This window comes from Anser cygnoides, chromosome 3 (assembly GCF_040182565.1).
Source record: "Anser cygnoides isolate HZ-2024a breed goose chromosome 3, Taihu_goose_T2T_genome, whole genome shotgun sequence".
NCBI lineage: Eukaryota > Metazoa > Chordata > Aves > Anseriformes > Anatidae > Anser > Anser cygnoides.
The window spans coordinates 69,227,924-69,246,343 of NC_089875.1; the positions used below are offsets into that span (position 1 = coordinate 69,227,924).

General features: G+C 38.0%; 1 protein-coding gene across 1 annotated transcript in view; it reads right to left on the reverse strand.

Annotated features, from left to right (window-relative positions):
- Window positions 1-18,420, reverse strand: part of SLC35F1 (solute carrier family 35 member F1) — a 248,110-nt gene that overhangs the window by 17,363 nt on the left and 212,327 nt on the right. Inside the window, exons 6-7 of the mRNA XM_048065495.2 lie at window positions 13,960-14,012; window positions 8,543-8,697 (exon numbers count right to left, since the gene is read on the reverse strand). Coding sequence (XP_047921452.1) covers window positions 8,543-8,697; window positions 13,960-14,012 — 208 coding nt within the window. The remainder of the gene's footprint in view (window positions 1-8,542; window positions 8,698-13,959; window positions 14,013-18,420) is intronic.

An 18,420-nucleotide genomic window follows, 5' to 3' on the forward strand; every position in this document is an offset into this window, starting at 1 on the left:
AACAGGATGAATTCTGCTAATATGTCTGCACTTTTGTATTCAGTAGAAATTAAGAGCACTTCACCTTTACTTTCCACTTGACTCATCACTACTTTCTCCAAAACACTATTTATTTCCTTTAGGATGTGAGAATTAATCTTCATAACGTAATCTGTGGCATATTTAAGAGATCTCTGAACAACTTTTCCTTTATTATTGAAACCCCAAACTAATTCCAAGTAATTTGAGGCAACTGTTATTTGGCTCCAAGTGTTCAAAGCCCATTATTATGGTACTTTGCTATTTGCATTTCTTTAAGTCAACAATATCCAGTTGTTAACTTGAAATGAAAATGATTGATGGATGGAGGCTTTACTGCTAAAGATATTGTTGCATGTCCCACCAGTATAATTCTGCTGCTTCCCTTCAGCTGCTATTGTGCTCATGTGTCTGGAGTGTTGTTCATCCTGAGAGCAAAGGTGGGGACAGAAAAGTCTGGTGGGACTGCCTCTTCTGGCTGCAGACAGCTGTGACTTCAAATTACATACAAAATAGAACAGCACCTAAATTACACACGGCCCCCAGTTCTGTAACCATTTTTCACTAGTTCCCTAAACACTGCTCCTCCTTTCCTACCCCTGCCAACAAAACAGTGAGGACTTGAGGGGCTTCAATATTTATTCTCAGTATTTATTCTGCAAGGTGTTGAAAATTCAAGTCCCATGATAGTGATGCGAATTACCTTCTTCAAGCAGTTGAAGTATATTTCTGTTTATTTATCCATGCTCAACTCACTCTCCAAAGACAATTCTTGGAGTTCTTGTTCAAGACACTTAAAAAGGACTATTTTATAATAATAACTGAAAGTAAGCATAAGACGGTACAGCGAAACATCAGTGTTGGAAACTTATAATCCTGTGGTTCCTCTTCATTTTGTATTAAAAAAAAATGGAGGAAACTAATAGTTTCTATGCTACGACATTTTTCATTTGAAAAACAACAACTTCACACTATAAGGTAAGTAAACCACTTTCCCAGTGCCTTATAGGTCAGAGCACTTAAGCAGTTCATTGCAAACAAGCCTGACCATCAATTTCAGTAGATTGCCAAGACACATATACTGGCTCTTTTCTTTCTCTGGGGACTGTCTGTGGACAGGCCGATTTTATACATTTGTTTACTACACTTAACATTTAAATTCTCTTTTCATTCTAAGTACTCTTTTGAGTAGTCAATATCCATTAGACACTTCATTATCCAATCTAATAAAAGGCAGAACTCAGTCACGTAGCAGTGCTTTTTCTCCCCAACTGGCTGGATCATCTACTACTTCCTTCTTCATTCTGAGATATGTTCTATTTAGTGATTACATGAGTTTCAACTGGCCTCAGACTCCTTTTATACAAATGAAAAGTTACTTCTATATTTACTTTGTGCGGGTATTAAGAAAAAGTACAAATGTGTTGAATTGAAATGCTCTTTTGAAATTGCAAACAAATCTTCTAACATTTTAATGCTTGAGCTATGTAGGGACTTGTGATGCTGAGATATAAAAAGACTTGATTCAAATGTTACACAATAAAAGGGGTGGGGGAGAAAACGGGAGAAGAAAAGAAGCATTATGATCATTTAATCATTGACACAAAAAAGCAAAAACCATTCAGCGAGTTGACAACCAGGTGTGGAGCAGCAAGGCGCAGAACAGTGCTGTTGTCAGTAAACCCTGTTAACCAGGCATTCACTAAGAATATTAAGACATCTAAATTATAAAGTCAAGAGAATAAGAACCCAGGCATGGGTAGGAAGATCAGATCCTTGCCGTTATTTTGCTGTAATTATGAACTAGTTCTGGCTAGGAAACCAAATCTTTGTTCTGTAATCAAAGGAAAAAACAAACAAGCTAACAAACAAAAACCTAAACTAAAATGAAATGAGAAGTAAACACTGAAGCTCTTTCAAGACACCAAATGCTGTTGTTTCTGAAACAAAGTGTGCTTGCTGGAGACAGGCAACTGATGACTGCATCTGTTATGAAGAAGCTTCACTGCAGAAGCCTGGAAGCCCTAAAGGCTCTTCCTTGGGGTTGTAAGCTGCCTAATGCAGAACTGCTTTCTCATGACTGAGATCTTCCAGTCCCAGAACGCCTGGCCAAAAAGTTTGGAAACTATGCTCTGCTGCAATCTATTAGATGAGCAGGCAAAACAGCAGTCAGGGTCTGAGAAACGCTACACTGTGTTTCATACTGAAAATGATTTTTTCATTTAGCATTTCTGTTTTGATAATTAGGTATTTCCAAGAGGAATGAATTTTGCTGGAAAACTCCCAGTTGGTTCTGTTGTGAGCAGTCTTTTTACATGAGAACAAAAATAAATAAATAAATAAATAAATAAATAAAACAAGCTAAAAGCCCTGAAAACAACCTGCATACTGTGACATTCATGATGAGCTAACAATGCCTGAAAAAATATTCTTGAAATTGAAGCCTCCAACACACCTTCTGCAATACAAATGCCACTTTCTTTTACTCTCTTTTTTGATGGGTCCAAGTGAGTGAGTATCCATATTTCACTGTTCCTGGTTTGCAACTATTGATTCTATTGCAAGGTGACATTGTGAAGGAAAGAAACACCCTTTAACGATGCAGTATTTTAAGAAAACTGCCATAACAGTGCTATGCTGTTAAACATCTACTGTCAGACCATGCAGTATCTTGGCAGCAGTAATTTCCTTTCCTAGCTTCTACTCCCTTGTGTCATTTTACTTCAGAGTTTTTTTATTGCATGGCATCCTGCACACTCAGACAAAGGGTAAGCGGATGTGGCCCTTTACATATGTATACACCCAAGTGTGACTAAAAACACACCTAACACCCTTCGACCTCAGGGTAGCTCTTTGAATACAGATGCCTAACTTCTCCTCTCAGAACTACTTTGTAATTGATTACAATTTGTAGGAGGATATTCAAACAAAGAAGTTAGTAAATTTAAGAACATGTGAAGAAGCAGCTTTCAAAATGCCGTTTAGACGAAAGACATGCACACTGCATAGCTTCACGGGAACTGAGTTGTTGAGAGGGAGTCCCCCCTATAAGAAATGTCGTAGGAAGATCTGCACTTAGGTTTCTGCACATCACCAATGGCACAATTATTTGGCAATGTGATTTATACTTGTGAAGGCTCAGAAGCCTTCACCAGTGTAACGGCCTTGTGAGATTAAATTCCATTCAAACAGAGGATTTATGGATCATGCAGATGGCATACCTGATTTAACTGGGGAAAATATCCTGACGTATATGGCTGAGGAAGTAATACTGTAAAAGCCGGTTGTTTAGCCTCCACTACCTGCTCTGTTTGAAATAATGATGTACCACTGACCATGCCACTGTCAAAGTTTAAAATATGCAGGTGTCAATCCCCTAACAAGTGCAAGCAAAGAAAAGGCTCTTACTGACTCCAGCTTATACTTGCAGATGAGTTAAAAAAGACTGAGAACATCATTTGAATTATTTGCTCAGCTTGGTCAGATGATTTGGAAAAATCTCTTAGATGTTTATGGTACAAGTAAAACCACCAAGTAAAAATATAAGTAATAAACAAAAAATCATCCCCCCAAACCAAACCAAGTCTACCTCCTGCTCCCAAACCACTGACAGCATAATAAAACCAGGACTGTCTGAAAGCATTGTAATGTCCTTTAGAATTTTTCTTTAGGAGGCAAAGACAAAATGATTCTTTAAACTATGTTGTTGACTATTTGCTTCTTTCAAACTGTTCATACATTGAAATGGAGCATATGGAGTCACAACAAGGCATGGTCTTTATCTCCACAGCCATTAAGCTGTGAAGCATTTTTAAGATTATTCTTCGAGGGGCAGACTTTCCTTATTTAGGAAAGTGAGTTAAAGCCCACTGAAGTCAGCAGAAAACCTCATACTGGCTTCAGCAATCTTGGATCAGGATAGTAAAGTACACAATTTTAAAGGAAGCTCTTAATACTTATTTCCAGTAAGGGCCGAATTCTCATCTGAGAGAAGTCTACGTAAATCCACAATTCATGGTCATTGCTTAGGATCCACACTGGCAAAAATGAAATTGGAACCTAGTGCACTACTTGTACCCGCTCTTCTCCATTATATTAAAAACCACTCTCCTTTATAGCTTGTTTCTAGATGTAATGGGGAGGTTGTCATCTGCTCCCTTCCATTGGAGGGACTCGGCTGTTAGAATAAAGCCATTTCTAGAAGTACCAGTAAGTGAGGTTTCAACTGGCACCGCTTCAGATTTCTAGTGATGAAAGTGTTTGGGTATCATGTTTATTTGTGCAGCCAAGTCCTTTCACAATGTTACTTGCCATGATTCTAAATCAAGATATATGACTTCATTGATTTATTATGAAATATATGCATTTTCTTCATTTGGAATTTGTTACTATATGTAGAAATTCTGATTTTTTTATAGCTAAATCTTGGATAAAATAATGAATGATTTTGCCAAGGCAGAATATAATTGATGGTGCTTGGCTTGCTAGTTAATGATATAATATAGTGTGACTAGACCTGCTGGTGCAGAGCATAATCAGTATGCATGCTCTAGCTGGTGGAAAACATAAAATAAACTGCTTAGATTATTTAGTGAGAATGCAATTTGCTTAGAATGACTAAAGCCCAACATATGGCTTGCAAATGAAAAGTATGAACTTCAAAAACTCACTTTAAAATAAAGCTAAGGCTGAGAATAAAACATAAAAATGAATACTTCCCAAGTGAAAAAATAACAAAAGTTATACTAAAGCTCCAACCCCTTACAACTGGAGAGTTGGCCCCAAATTTCCCAGAACCTTTGGAGTGTGGGAATAGTATAGTGCTCGGTGCACTATACTACTGCAGCCTCTGACAGGGCAAGATGAATGCTGTGATGGTATAGGATAAAGTAATAATAATTAAAAAAAGATCGCTTTAGGGCTCTGATAGCCTTTGTTTTTCAAAGCATTTAGTTGTGCTTAAGAAAAAGGTGAAATAAGAACAGATATCTAGAGAAGTTTTGACCACCAAAATTGCAAAAATATATAAATATGGTGAGAATTAAGAAAAGGATATGGACCTTTATGCTTAAATGCTATTGCAATGGCCAATATTCAGCCACCAAACAGGCTAGATGCCTTTCTCCATCCACTGGAGAACTAAAAAGTGAGTTTTTATTTGGGGGATGCAAATAATCTTAAGAATGAATCAGTACAACCTAGTCAGTATCTATCTTAAGCTGAAAGTCATGAATCATTACGTTTTGATAAAATAACTTTGACAATTATCATGTTGAATTACGAGCATATTACCAGAGCTGCGTCAAGTTAACATGCTGTATTTCTAGCTTCCACAGGCTGGGGAACTGTTTAATGCACTACAAAGATATTGGCACACAAGATAAAGAATATAAATGCAGCTGTTTATAAACTTCCTGTCCTGTATGTCATGATGTTACAAGTCTGTATAATAAAAAAAATGAAATGATAACTAATCAAAACACTTCAAATGCAATCTTCTCCTCAGTTTGGTTTCAGAGGCTCTAAAGCCCAGTTAAACTAATTTCCTGCGTTTTCCATGGATTTTTCATAGATTTACTGCTATAGGTGCAATAAACCTGTCTCGTAATAAAAGTAGCAGCACAGAGAAAAAACTATAACTGTTTCTTGAAAGCCTCATAAAATTATATTCTGCAAGGGGCACTAAACCACTCAGTTGATCCTAATTCAGTATAAAACCATTCGCTTCCCAGTGAAGCAGGGCTTTGCCCATCGGTCAGTGCAGCAATAAGCAAAAGGAGCTGTGCATCTGAAGGAGGTCTACAGCTGGGCTGGGAATGAAACAGCTTTTCTGAAGCTAGAAAACAAGGAAGAGTACACAGGCTCAGGAGGGGAATAAATTTAGATCATTTAAAGTTAACGCACTAGACTTCATTATTGAGTGCAATATTCACAATTCCACACCATCACATTAAACAATACCTGATATTAAAGAGAAAGAAACAGAGGAGGTGATCTGACTGAGGATAAAAATATTAGCTAAAGAAGTGACCACATAACTGAGTGAGCTTTTAGATCTAGATGTTCTCTGAATAGAGACTCTCTTTTCGAATTTCTACAATGTGAGTTTGAAGGGCATGAAAGGAGACACTGACTGCTCTGGAAGTTGATACTACATTTCAGGTAAAGGTCTTTCCATAACGTCCTAACAAAGGTCTTCTCTTATCAGCAGTTCAGCTGGGAAGAACAGAGGATAGACACACATGAGTTATACAGATTGCAGGATGCATACATGTTACAAAGGAAAAGCATTGATGAAAAAAGTACATACGGCATTAATATTTACGGAGTAGCATGTCCTGGAGAAAAGGAAAGACAAGAGCATTGCACGAGGTCCTGGAGGGGCCTGTGCTGCTTCTTGAGTGGAAGGCCCTATCTCAGGAAGGATGAATTCCCAAGGTGCAGAGGAAAACAGAGAGGTGCTCAGGGGAGCAACTATCCTGTCAAAGGAGGAAAGAATGAAAGACTGTGGCTTGCCCTGACTAGACAAGTAGGGTCTGAGAGGGATACTATTGCTCTCTACTGATGAACCAGTGAAGTAGAATGCTAAGGAGAGGGGGGGATTCTTCAAGCTAAGGATACCCGTGGTGCAAACAATGAGTGGATCTAAACTAGCCACAAGTAAATTTATACTGGAAATATGAAGGTTTCTAACTGTTGGAGCAGTGATGTTCTAAAACACCAAGGAAAGCAGTGGAGGGAAAAACAACAACAACAACAACAAACAAACCAGAAAATTAAATAGGCTGAATAGGCTGAAGAAAGGGTTCGATAAGAGTTTTGAGGAAAACTGCATGAGAAGATGACCTGTGGGAGAAAGAGGTTCTCAAACAGCTTTCTAATCAGAGGAGTAAGGGCCAGAGGAGACCACTGACTACTTCAGAGGTGGAACTCAAGGGTTTTATCAGGACAGATGATGAAACCTTGCTTTCAACCATAAAGGTTTCCAGTTGTGAGCCTTCTCTTCCTGAGCACTTTTTCAGTAGGGGCTCTTAAAGGGAGGCCAACGTGCCATTGTGCTCAAGAGCTGACATGCACTCACGCTAGAAAGATAAAGTGTCCATGAGATTGGAAGATCGTCCTTCTTGTCTCTTCTAATGTACAACAATTAGACACAGGGAAAAAATGAAAGCTTTTATGCATCTTCTGCCTTTCAACTGCCTGAAGTTTAAGGTTTACTTTTGCAAAATTGCCCTTTTTTGTCATGTCTGAGTAACACTGAGCAGAAACCCATCCAACTCATGCTGCCTGTTCAGTTTCTCCCCCTAAAAGAGTTTGATTTTGCTAAAACACCACCACCACTATTTTCAGAATTAAATTTGTCTACCTTTTATTGTGTAATATAAATATTTGTCTTAGAAACACTGGACTAACACCACCTTTTTGTGGACTAATACTACCTATTTTGCTATGGCTATCAAATAATATAATTAATAAGGAATAATAATTTTCAGCTAATACCTAATTTCAAATACTTTGGATTTGAAGTGTGGGTCAGAACCAAATCACCATGAGTCAGACATGTAAAGCAGAAGATAACCTTTAAATTTCAGTTTCTATACTTGCTATTCTTCTGTCTGAAGAAAATAAGAAGCAATGGGGAAAAATAATTTTGTTTTGGACTCTTAAGTTTTTAATTTTCTGTGTCTCTTTCAGATTCATTCAGGCGCCATTAGTACCACAAAATCTGATTTGTTTTGGATAGCTAATCAGTATTGTAAGGCTTTCATTTAACTAACACTTCTCAGGGCCACCATTTTAGCTATCAAGTAACCTTTCTCTTATGAATAAATGATGATACAAAGCAGTTGCCTCCAACATCCCGATGCCATTTTCATAGGATGGCCACTGAGGGGAAGTTTGTGAATAATGCAGTGCAGTTCCTTGCTACTGGAGACCAAATGTTTGCCTGTACAACACAATGTTTTAAATATTAGATGACCTGAGAGATAAAAATTTAACTTCAACACAAATCTGCCACACATTTTGACTTTTTCACACTAACAGGTGAGCCATCGGTTTGGCTGGCTAGAAAAGTGTAATTCATGAACAGTTATGCGACATAACTTCAGAATCAACATGAAATGAAACAACCCTGTTACTGGTCAAAAAAATTCCGAAGAATTTTTGGAAGAGTCCTTCTCTTCCTGATACTGCCCTGGTCATAGCAGCTGAAAGTTGCCTCTGATCAGTAAAAGGAAATTAGTAATACGAATGCTTATGGACAGGTACACAAATCTTAAAAATCATAACAAGACTGAATTAGCTCTCTTTAAAATTTGTTATACAAAATACTATCTTATATATATGTATATACAGCATATATATACTTTGTATAAAATTAATTATAAAAGTATTTTTTAAATCTGCGTTTTTACTGTGTAGATCTAGCAAAGTTTGGAGACTTCTCTTGTTTCATTGTTCTGCACTACTGTTTCTTCAGGCATACAGCTATTACTCAAACACATCTCTTATTTCCACATACCTTGTAGTGGAAGAGGAATAATCCACAGAAGAGGCTGTACAGGTCAGCTGTGAGTAAGGAGAGGTTGACAGCAGTAGCACTGGTTTTCTTTATGACCACTGGCATAAAGCTGTAGAGGCCAAACATACAGGCACTAAAGCCGACATACAACAAGCCTGCAGAAGAGAAACAAGAACAAAGAGTGACCTTCCACAGCGTGCAGAAATGACTTGTGTTTTTAGGAAGAAGGCTGTGTTTTTAGGAAAGAATGGAGAATACTTTTTTTAAAACACAGGTTCAAATTATTAATATGTGCATATATATATATATGTATATGTATGTAGACTAAGAGCATAATTCTAAATACATATGAAAACCACTGAAAACCATAACCATACAGCAGTGGACGTGCAGTCTCCTCTCTGCGGTTCCCATAATAGCAGTGCTGTTTTAAACCAGTCTTATACTACTAGCGAGTATCTTACATCCAACATAAATTTGGATGAAATAATGTATCAGACATGTCAAATCTAGTCTTTTAAGAGGTGATTGTCCCCAACACCCACTGTGTTCAGCTGAGTTGGAAGGAGCACACATTTTCTAGGAATGGGCCCACAGGATGAATGTAAAAGTACTTTCACAGGAGTTAATGAGCCGACAGACAAATGCATGACAACAGCACTCAAGTGACAGAGGTCCTAGTCTATTTTGCCCCCAAACTTGACAAATCTCAGTTTTGAACCTCTGTTCTTCTACCACTTTTTGTCTGTCTTCCTTAATAAGGCTTTCTGGAGCTGAGACTATTTCTTGCTACATGTTTACAAAGTGCCTCACGCAATTAGATTGTTAGACACTAATATAATAAAAATACATTACAGTAAACACTTAATTTCATTTTAAAAACTAAATGACTTACTGGGAAGGAATTCATTCCTTCAGTTATTGCTTGATAAATCCCAAGACAAATAAATCAATATGAAGTTAAAAAAAACAGCAAACGCTTCACTCATCTGCTCTCATGCAAACGATAATTCTTAGGCTGATGTATGCTGCAGAATTCCCAGCTGATATATGCACAAGCCTATATTTAGACTCACACCAGCTCTTCAGAGCATGTTGTTATTGACTGAAAGTTGCAGAAAATCTGATTGCCCAAGTTCTGAAAGGAATTAGCAGAAAAAACAAACCAAAACAAAACCCAAAGTCCTTATGATTTGTGCCTGCTTGTTGATCCACTTAGTTAAAAACTCTTTAGAAAAGCCAGCTAAATGACAAAAACAGCAGTTGCAATTTGAGTCCATCAGAAGCATCTGAACTGAAGTGTACATTCTCTTGAAACAAATATAGTAGTCATGAAATGTCAGTAGCAATATATCAATTGGTATGGCATGATAATGAATTTGACTTTATATTCAGAATATGGATAATCATGGCAAGAACTACTTTTATTAACAAGTAGCAAATTTTTAAAGTGCGTATTGCATGTGGATAACAACGGAATCAGTCTTAAGCAGTGCTTGAAACAGTTGTATGCAACTCTGCAACTCTTCTGCAGTAGGCCAATGACTGCATCAAGTGGAGCACAGTTATTAATAAGAAATTGTTTGCAGACATCACCATTTTATGTCAGCTTTTCTTCCAGGCTTAAATTAAGAATAGATCAGGCACAAAAGCAATTCTGGACTCCAAGTCAACATTCTCAAAGTAAAGTCTGCAAATCACCAGCTGGCCCATCAAATCCCTTCTAGTCATTGTGGATTTAATAGATATATTCAGGTGCTTTGGTGGATTATGCTCTTAATTACTAGTATTATATTATGGTGCTGTCTTGGTGTTCATATTCCTTGGCAGGCAGCTACATGCACTTCACAGATTGCTTTTCCAAAGGGTATTCCAGTTCCAGTGGAAAATTGCTTAAACTGCATCTGTCCTATCAGAAGTTAATGTAGAGCAGCATTTCATTTATGTCTTAAAACACATATAATACCCACCACCTGGACAGCATCTACTGGTGACAATAAGCAAGCTGGAAATAACATCACATGATTTTCAGATACTGTTTCTAGAAGACCAGTTTTCAGAATAGCCTTGGGAATCACCACTAGTGCTGAAGTCCCACGTGATGGCACCTGTGCCTAACCAGGCACTGAGTTATCAGTACTCATGGCCTGGAGCAGATATCGGAAGGAAACAAACTGGGAAGTTAGAAGGTACTTTTGAAATGATCTGCTCATGAGCAGGTCTGTGTTAATAAGCAGCCTGATAAACTCATCATTCAAAACTGTATGCTTCGATGCATCGTCCTAAAATGAAGGCTTCATGTGTATGAAGACCATTGCGGGTGGGATTTATTACACCTAACTCTGGACATACACTGAGGCTTGGTGCTCAATGAGGAGATTTGGAAATTTTACAGTGCAGGTTGTCCAACCTCTTTTAGACAATAACGTTAGCGTAGTATGACTTGTATCATGCCTATTTATTTCTGCTGATGATAAAGGGAGTCTGTTTAACTAAATCAGATATTCACATCCCAGATATCTAAAGCTGGTGAAAGAAATCCCACCTTTTCTTTCAGTGTTCACTCTGATGGGCAATGTCACCACTTTGCGTGGTTGGGTGTGAATGCCTGATAGGTGTCTAAACTGGGCACTTAGGATCATGGGACTGTGGGGCAATTCAGGCTAGAAGAGAGCTTGGAGGTCTCTAGTTCAACCCTTGCTCATACCAGGCTCAGCTGTGAGATCAGACCAAGTTGTGCAGGACTTTGCTCAGCCTGGTCTTGAAACTGTTGAGCACGGAGCCTGGACAACCTCACTGGGTAGCTTGTTCTACTGCCTGCCTGTTCTCAGAGGGAAAGAGATTTTCCTTTTATTTAGTCTGAATTTCTTATTTCAATTTCTGCCCATTGTCTCTCATTCTGCCATGCACCAATATGAAGACCCTGGTTCTGTCCTTTTGATAACCTTCTTGTGGGTAGCTCTTCGAAGCTTTCTGTTCTGGAGGCTGAACAAGCCCCACTCCCTCAGTCTCTCCTCACCCATCTTAAGATAGGCCATCTTTTCACTAATGGGCAGGAACTCCCCCCATGGACTGCTCTAAAGAGTACCACCAAAATTAACATGTCTGGGGAACTTCTGTTTTAGCTGCTTGAGCATGCTGGTTGAATTTTGCATGCTTTAGACCTGATATTTTTACTCCAAAAGTTATTGTTTCATTGGCAGGAAACAGACTCAACTATGATTTATTTTTTTTTATGTAGTCTTCCTAGAATAAAAACTATTCAAAAACATTCAGAGCCTCTGTAACAAAGGACACTTCCTCAGAGAGTCAAACTGGCTTTTCTCTTAAACAAAATTGATGTTTGTTTATTTGTTATTATTTCATGTGTCATTCTACAACTGTGCCATGGTCTCAAGTGAAACCACTCAATCAGCATGGTACAATCATTCTCCTTTTGGTCAGATTGTCAGCACTTAAACTTTCAAGAATTTAAGCAGAGCTACACTGATTTATACTAGCTGCAAAGATGATACTATGCACCAGGGGAATTTCCAAAATTAAAAACAGGAGGGCCACAGTCTGTTTTAAACATGGTAGACATAACACATAGGCTTTAGATCTCAATATTTGAAAATCATTTGCATTTTACATCAGCTGAAACGTAGTTCATACATTCTTAATGACACAATTATGGCAGATGGCAACAGGCCACCTTGAGTTATTTATCAGGTTGCCTGCTGTGACTTTATCACTACCATTCAGAAGGCTGATGATTTAACTCTGCTGGACTGCAGGCTTGAGTCTGCTGCAGTGGATAACTATTCAGGACAAGGCTGTGAACACCCTGACATAGATTTGTCAATAACTACTTGACAATCTTGTATTACTGTTGAAGCAACGGAAAGCACACCAAGTAGATGTGCAGGAAGACAGGGAAGAACAAAAAACTACATATTATTGTTGTCATTTTATTCATGTTTAACTACACCACACTTTCAATTAATATTTTAACAAAACAAGTACATATCTATGATGCTCTTGCTATGATGATCTTCTTCTACTGAAGAGCAGGGACTCTTTGTAATTACTGACTAACTTTTGATGACATTTTAATGTCATCACAGACCAAGTACGACTTTATTTTAATGGCACATTTCACTAATATTATTACAACAGAACTCCCATGAAAGTACATATGACATTTACATGCATAGTAGATTAATTCACTATGACCATTGCTAGTTTCATCAGTACGAGATTAATTATGTCCCTGAGCTCCTTATCATGAAGTATTAACAAACACTGATGCAGTTATGCTAATGACCACAGATTAAAGATGGCCAATACACTTATGGGATGCAGCTGAGAGTGTTTCTCCATAGACACGTTAAATTGATGTCATTTAGTTTTACAGCTCAACCATCAAATATGCAAGACTTCTAGGTAGGATGTTTTGTGAAAGATGCACTCTTTTTATTAAGCTTTAGTGTGATAAGAGGAAATGGTGAAGGAAGTTTAACGAAAACAATGGTGTATCCCATAACTTGTATCTCCAGTCCTTGGGGATTCCCAGATAATCAGTTGCCTTTGCATGCTTCTGAGCCATTATTTTGACATTCATTATGAGAGTAGGTAACAAGCTATTGTCAATGGATTGCCAGAACTTGAATTCCCTGCTATGTGTATCAGCTATTAGCACTCTTTTATTTCTTCTATTGTTGTAAATACTAAAGGAGTGATTATAGGGACTCTCGTTTCCTAAATGTTGATTTGCATTTAAAGCAAATAATTTGTTGGACTAATTAGGAAGGAGTCTTAGATCATAAACTCAGCTTTGAAACTGAAATAGGAAAATACGATCCACTGCATAGCAAAACACCATAAGAGCTTTATTGTGCTTGATGCTACCTAAACTTGTCTAAAAGACACATCTGCTATATTCCACCAAGACTACTTGGAAAGCAATTAACCATTTACATACAGAAATGCTCCCCTTGGAAATGAGTTTATGGGGCTATAATAAGCACTGCAAGAACTTTTATAGTTTTTGTTAGGTTCCATTTTCTTTCTTTGGCATCCATTGAAAAGGTTTGGCTCTTCATGATTACCTCATTTATTTGTCTCAGTGTTGCACTGAATCTTAGAACAGAACCTTATTATTGTTTTACTTCACGGCTGTCTGAGTAATTATCTTATGACATTCATAAGCACTTCTTCAGTGCTTAACCTAATGGTGCAAGGAAAGCATAATATGACATTGGGAGGATGGATTATTTAAGAATGGTTATGAGGCAAGTGGTTCAACCTTTGGCAGACATCAGTGGAAAAATCACAAACATTGGCTTCCATGAAATTTTCTTTCTGCTTCCCCAAAGATGGGTTGTCTCCACACCTCCTTCAGGAGTGGTCTTCAATGAGGTAAAGTGTTTTCTTACCTATTTGCCAATCCCAGGGAACTTTCAAAAGCTCTTTGTGTTCCATGATTGCACTGGAAGAGAAGAGAAGGCAAAACTTGATGGAAGAGAACAGAAGTTAAATTACTTCCACTCATTCAATTCAAATGCTGGACAAAACAACATAAATAACCTTATAACAAAAAATGCAATCAGACTTTGCTAATCCACTCTGGCATTAGCCTTGTTCCTTTGTGTTTGAAAGATCTTCAGGGCAGTAATAAGACGTGATAGCATACAATTTGCATTGGTTTATTTCCAGCTCTCTGAATGGGCCCAAAAGTGCCCATCCCTCCACACATTCAATCCTCTTGTCCTCTTAATATTCTGAAAGCTTTTGAACTGTAATGATTAATAATGTATCTGTCTGAGTTATTCACCCTTCAGAGTGGCTCTGCAGAGTCAAATAAATAGGGAGCTGAGTAAATCACTGACATAAGGTGGCAGATATCACAGGCTGGGTTTGAAGAGAGTACTGTGATTTGTTACATGCTGAGACAGTTCAAATAGTCACAGCAATGAAAGTCATGAAACAAAACTAAGGATGGGCCAAGCTGCAAAAGTCCACTTTCAACATCTTGCAAGTCTTGCAATTTTACATTAACTTCAAGATCCCAGATCCAGAAAAATCTAAGGTGGCAACAAGCTACCTTCCCAGTTCCCTTCTGCTCTTTCCAGTCCAGGGAAGACTAGGAAGCTCACTCAGCCAACTGTTTTTTTCTGCTCTGTGATTTACAGATAACTGCTGCTGTGCAGAACTCTGCATGTTAGTCTGGGCACTGTTTTTAAAAAGTATAAAATGTGGAATTACACAGATCGAAAAACAAAGTACCTAGTACAAAAAGTGGTATGTGGGAGACCAACTCTAATAGTAAAACTATAGAAACTCAGTGATTTCCACATTAGTATGGTCTAGAGAGTTGCATCCTGGAAATTCTAATTTGCTTGCTGCTGATGTGTGGCAAATCTAATACTGTGGATAGAATAATGAGATTATTTTGTTTGCAGAATAACTAAATTATAAGTGTCTTTGCATGCATAAGGCATATGTCTCTTTTGTCAGCAGTTCTTGAAAAAATATCATGAAAACAAACTGCAGTGTCTCTTGCTGTGGCAAGCAAATTTTAATATAATTTAAATATGTGAACATTATTTTCACACATTGCATATCCAATACAAAGAAAGTAGAAAACAATATGCTGTGATCTGTGATTCATTATGATCTGTGAAGCAAAGAGGAGTAAGAGCAACTTTGCCACAGGGCTTCATTTAGTGATGCCTGATTCATCAGAGAATGGAACCACTATGATCTTCTAAAGGTTGACGTGATTGGAAGAGGTCCCTGGGAACTGAAAAGAGACAAATGCAATGTTCAGTTTCAAAATGGGGAAGGAATTATAGCCTGGCCAGCCTTACTCTAGACTTTGGGAAGACGATGGAGCAAATGTTCCATTTCCAGGAAATGAATGATGAGGAGATGACTGGGAACAGCCAGCGTGGATTTATTAAGAGCAAACCATACCTGACCAAACTTACTGCCTTCTATGACGAGATGATTGGTTCAGTAGATAATGGAGAGGGAACAGAAGAGAGGATGGAGTGTTATCTGTTTTGCCTTTAGCAAAGCTTTCAACATGATTTCTCAAAAGATCCTTAGAGATTGAAGAGATATGGATTGGATTTGAGGACCATCCACAAGGGCAATGGAAAACTATACTCAAAAAGTAGTGATCAACAGATTGAGTCTTCTGTCAACTGGTTGGTGTTTCATGTCTTCATTTACAATCTGGAAGATGGGATGGAATGCACACATACCAAGTTCACAGTGGACAACCCATGGGAGGAGCAGTAGATGTGTTGCCATTCAGAAAGACTAAATAGGCTGGCAGAAACCTCATGAAGTTTAAGAAAAATAAATCTGCACTCCTATACCTGGAATGGAATAACCCCATGCAACAGTACAGGTTGGAAGCTGACTGGATAGGAAGCTGCTTTCTAAAAATTAAACTTTGAGTCCTGGTGGACATGAGTCAGCAATGTGTCCTTGCAGTGGAGAAGGCCAACAGCATCCCAGGCTGTGTTGGTAAAGAGTTGAGCCAGAAAGCTGAAGGAATTGATTTTTGTGACAGCAGCCGGAGTACTGTATCCAGTTTGGGGCTCTCCAGAACAAGACAGACATTAACAAATTGGAGGGAGTACAGTAGAGCTCCATCATGATAGTCAGGTGGAGCACATGATGTAAGAGGAGATGCTGAAAAAGCAGGGGGTTTTCAGTGTGAAGAAGAGAAGGGTAACCCAGGGGGAAGGAGGATGGGACAATATACTTGCTGTCTTAAGTACCTAAGGGGTAGTTATAGAAAAGATGGAGTAAGATTTTTCTTGGAGGTGCACAGTAAGAAGATGTGAGATAATGGATACAAGTTGCAACATGGAAAATTCTGATTAGATATAAGGAAAAAAATCTTGGTTAAACACTGGAATGGGTTGCCCAGAGAGACTGTGGCATTTCAATTCTTAAAGATGTTCAAAAAATCAACTGTACAAGTACCCGAGCAACCTGACTTTGAATTTAGCTTTGAGTTGCTCTGTGTAGGGTATTGAACCTGATGACCATCAGGGATCTGTTACAAAGTAAATTATTTTACAATTATGTGATTCCACCAGACAGAATTATGTCAATTTTCTGTGTAGTTACTATATCCCCAACTCTTGTAAACTACTTTTGTTTTGTTTTGTTTTGACATTTTGTTCCTCCCCACTTTAATCACATTCAGCCCACTAAACCTCACCTTCCACAATGCCTGGGTAGTTAGCCAACACTTTTCTTTACTTCACTGTTGAACTTTCTGATGCCTTAGCACTTCCTTTGCTGTCCGACAGACATTATCTGACTTTATCCTCTGTTATGGTCTAATATCGAGCACACTTGCTAAATGGTTCTAGAAAAAAACAGTGTATTTCTTGAAAGTCCCTTTGGAGACACATCCCTGTATTAGTGCTGAAACTTGAACTAACATGAGTTACCCATACTTATGTATATATTTTTACACACAAAAGGTAAATACAACAGCTTTTTGCTGCTGTATGAATTTGATATCAGTGCATGCCAATGAAGGGAAAATTAACTTGCGGATACTATTTTGCCTTTCCTACAGTCAGCATAGTCCTACACATTTTTCAATACCTTCCCTTCTTCAGAATTGTACTGCTTGCTCCCTGTAAACCCCATGAACCTGAGACCTACACCTCCAGATGTATCACCACAAATATGTTCTAAATCTCCACTTTGTGGATGCCAACCAAACTTTGACCAGTGCTTTTCCTAGCATGCTAGTAAATTGTCCTATTTCTGAGATATTCCTTCCCCGGATAACTTCAGTTTATAAGACCTAAAGGTCCTATTTTGTACCAAAGTGGCCAGTAATCTTTCCAAAGAAAGATTCTGCCATTGTAACCTGGGGTGTTGTCTTCTAACAATTGGTGTATTTAGTTAGATTTAACCTCTGTGAACTCATAACTATGTGACTGACATCTGTTCATTATTACAATAAGAGATAAGAAAGAGCTGAATTGCTTCATGGAACCAAGTAGCAGGAACATTAGCGGCCTTTTCCAAAATGAAAGCTTTTGCCATCTCATCAAAAAGGTCTATATGTAAGCAAAGTGTGGGCAGGGCTGCAAAAAGTGCCACAAAATCAGTGGCAGCAAAAAGCTGTACAGGCTGGGGAGAAAAACCTGTTGTCAAGATCTTCTGGGCCAAAGGTTGACTAGAAAAACCTTAGAGGTTTCAGCAATGAAATGGTGTTTTATTGTTTCCTTCCAGTTGTGTCCTCCATATACAAAGATACCTTGTTCCAGCACCAGCTTCTCACCAGCAAAATAAATCATAGACTCTGAATTGTGACTATCTTCTTGAGTCAAGGAGGATGGTAATGGTACTATAATTAAAATCAGGAATACGAGACATATATTACTGTTTAAATGCACAGGAAGACAAGAGCACTGTTGTGATACCTTCAGAATCAGCCAGTACCTACCTACCACAAACACTCTAGGTAACAAAAATGCTTTACCCAAAGATACTAGGTACATTTACCTGATCTTGCATTCTCTCTCTATATATATATTTTAAAGAACTGTTTGTGTGTCAGGCAGTTAATATAAATCGTTTTAAGTCATGTTTTCAGATCCCACATAAATATAATTAGCTTTCTGGCTAAAGAAACAGAACTAATTAAATGGAATTAAAGGGGCATTGTTTTGATGAGTCTCTGTTCTTAGAAGCTGATTAGCTCATGTGTGCAGGTAAGCAACTTGTTTTTGACTGATAATCAAAAGTTATTTTGTGTGACAAGCACCAGTGATGGATCTGTGTAAAATGTGACAATCTTGCATAGTGACTTTTACTACACTCTTATCAGTCACAGTATTGCAACATTGGAA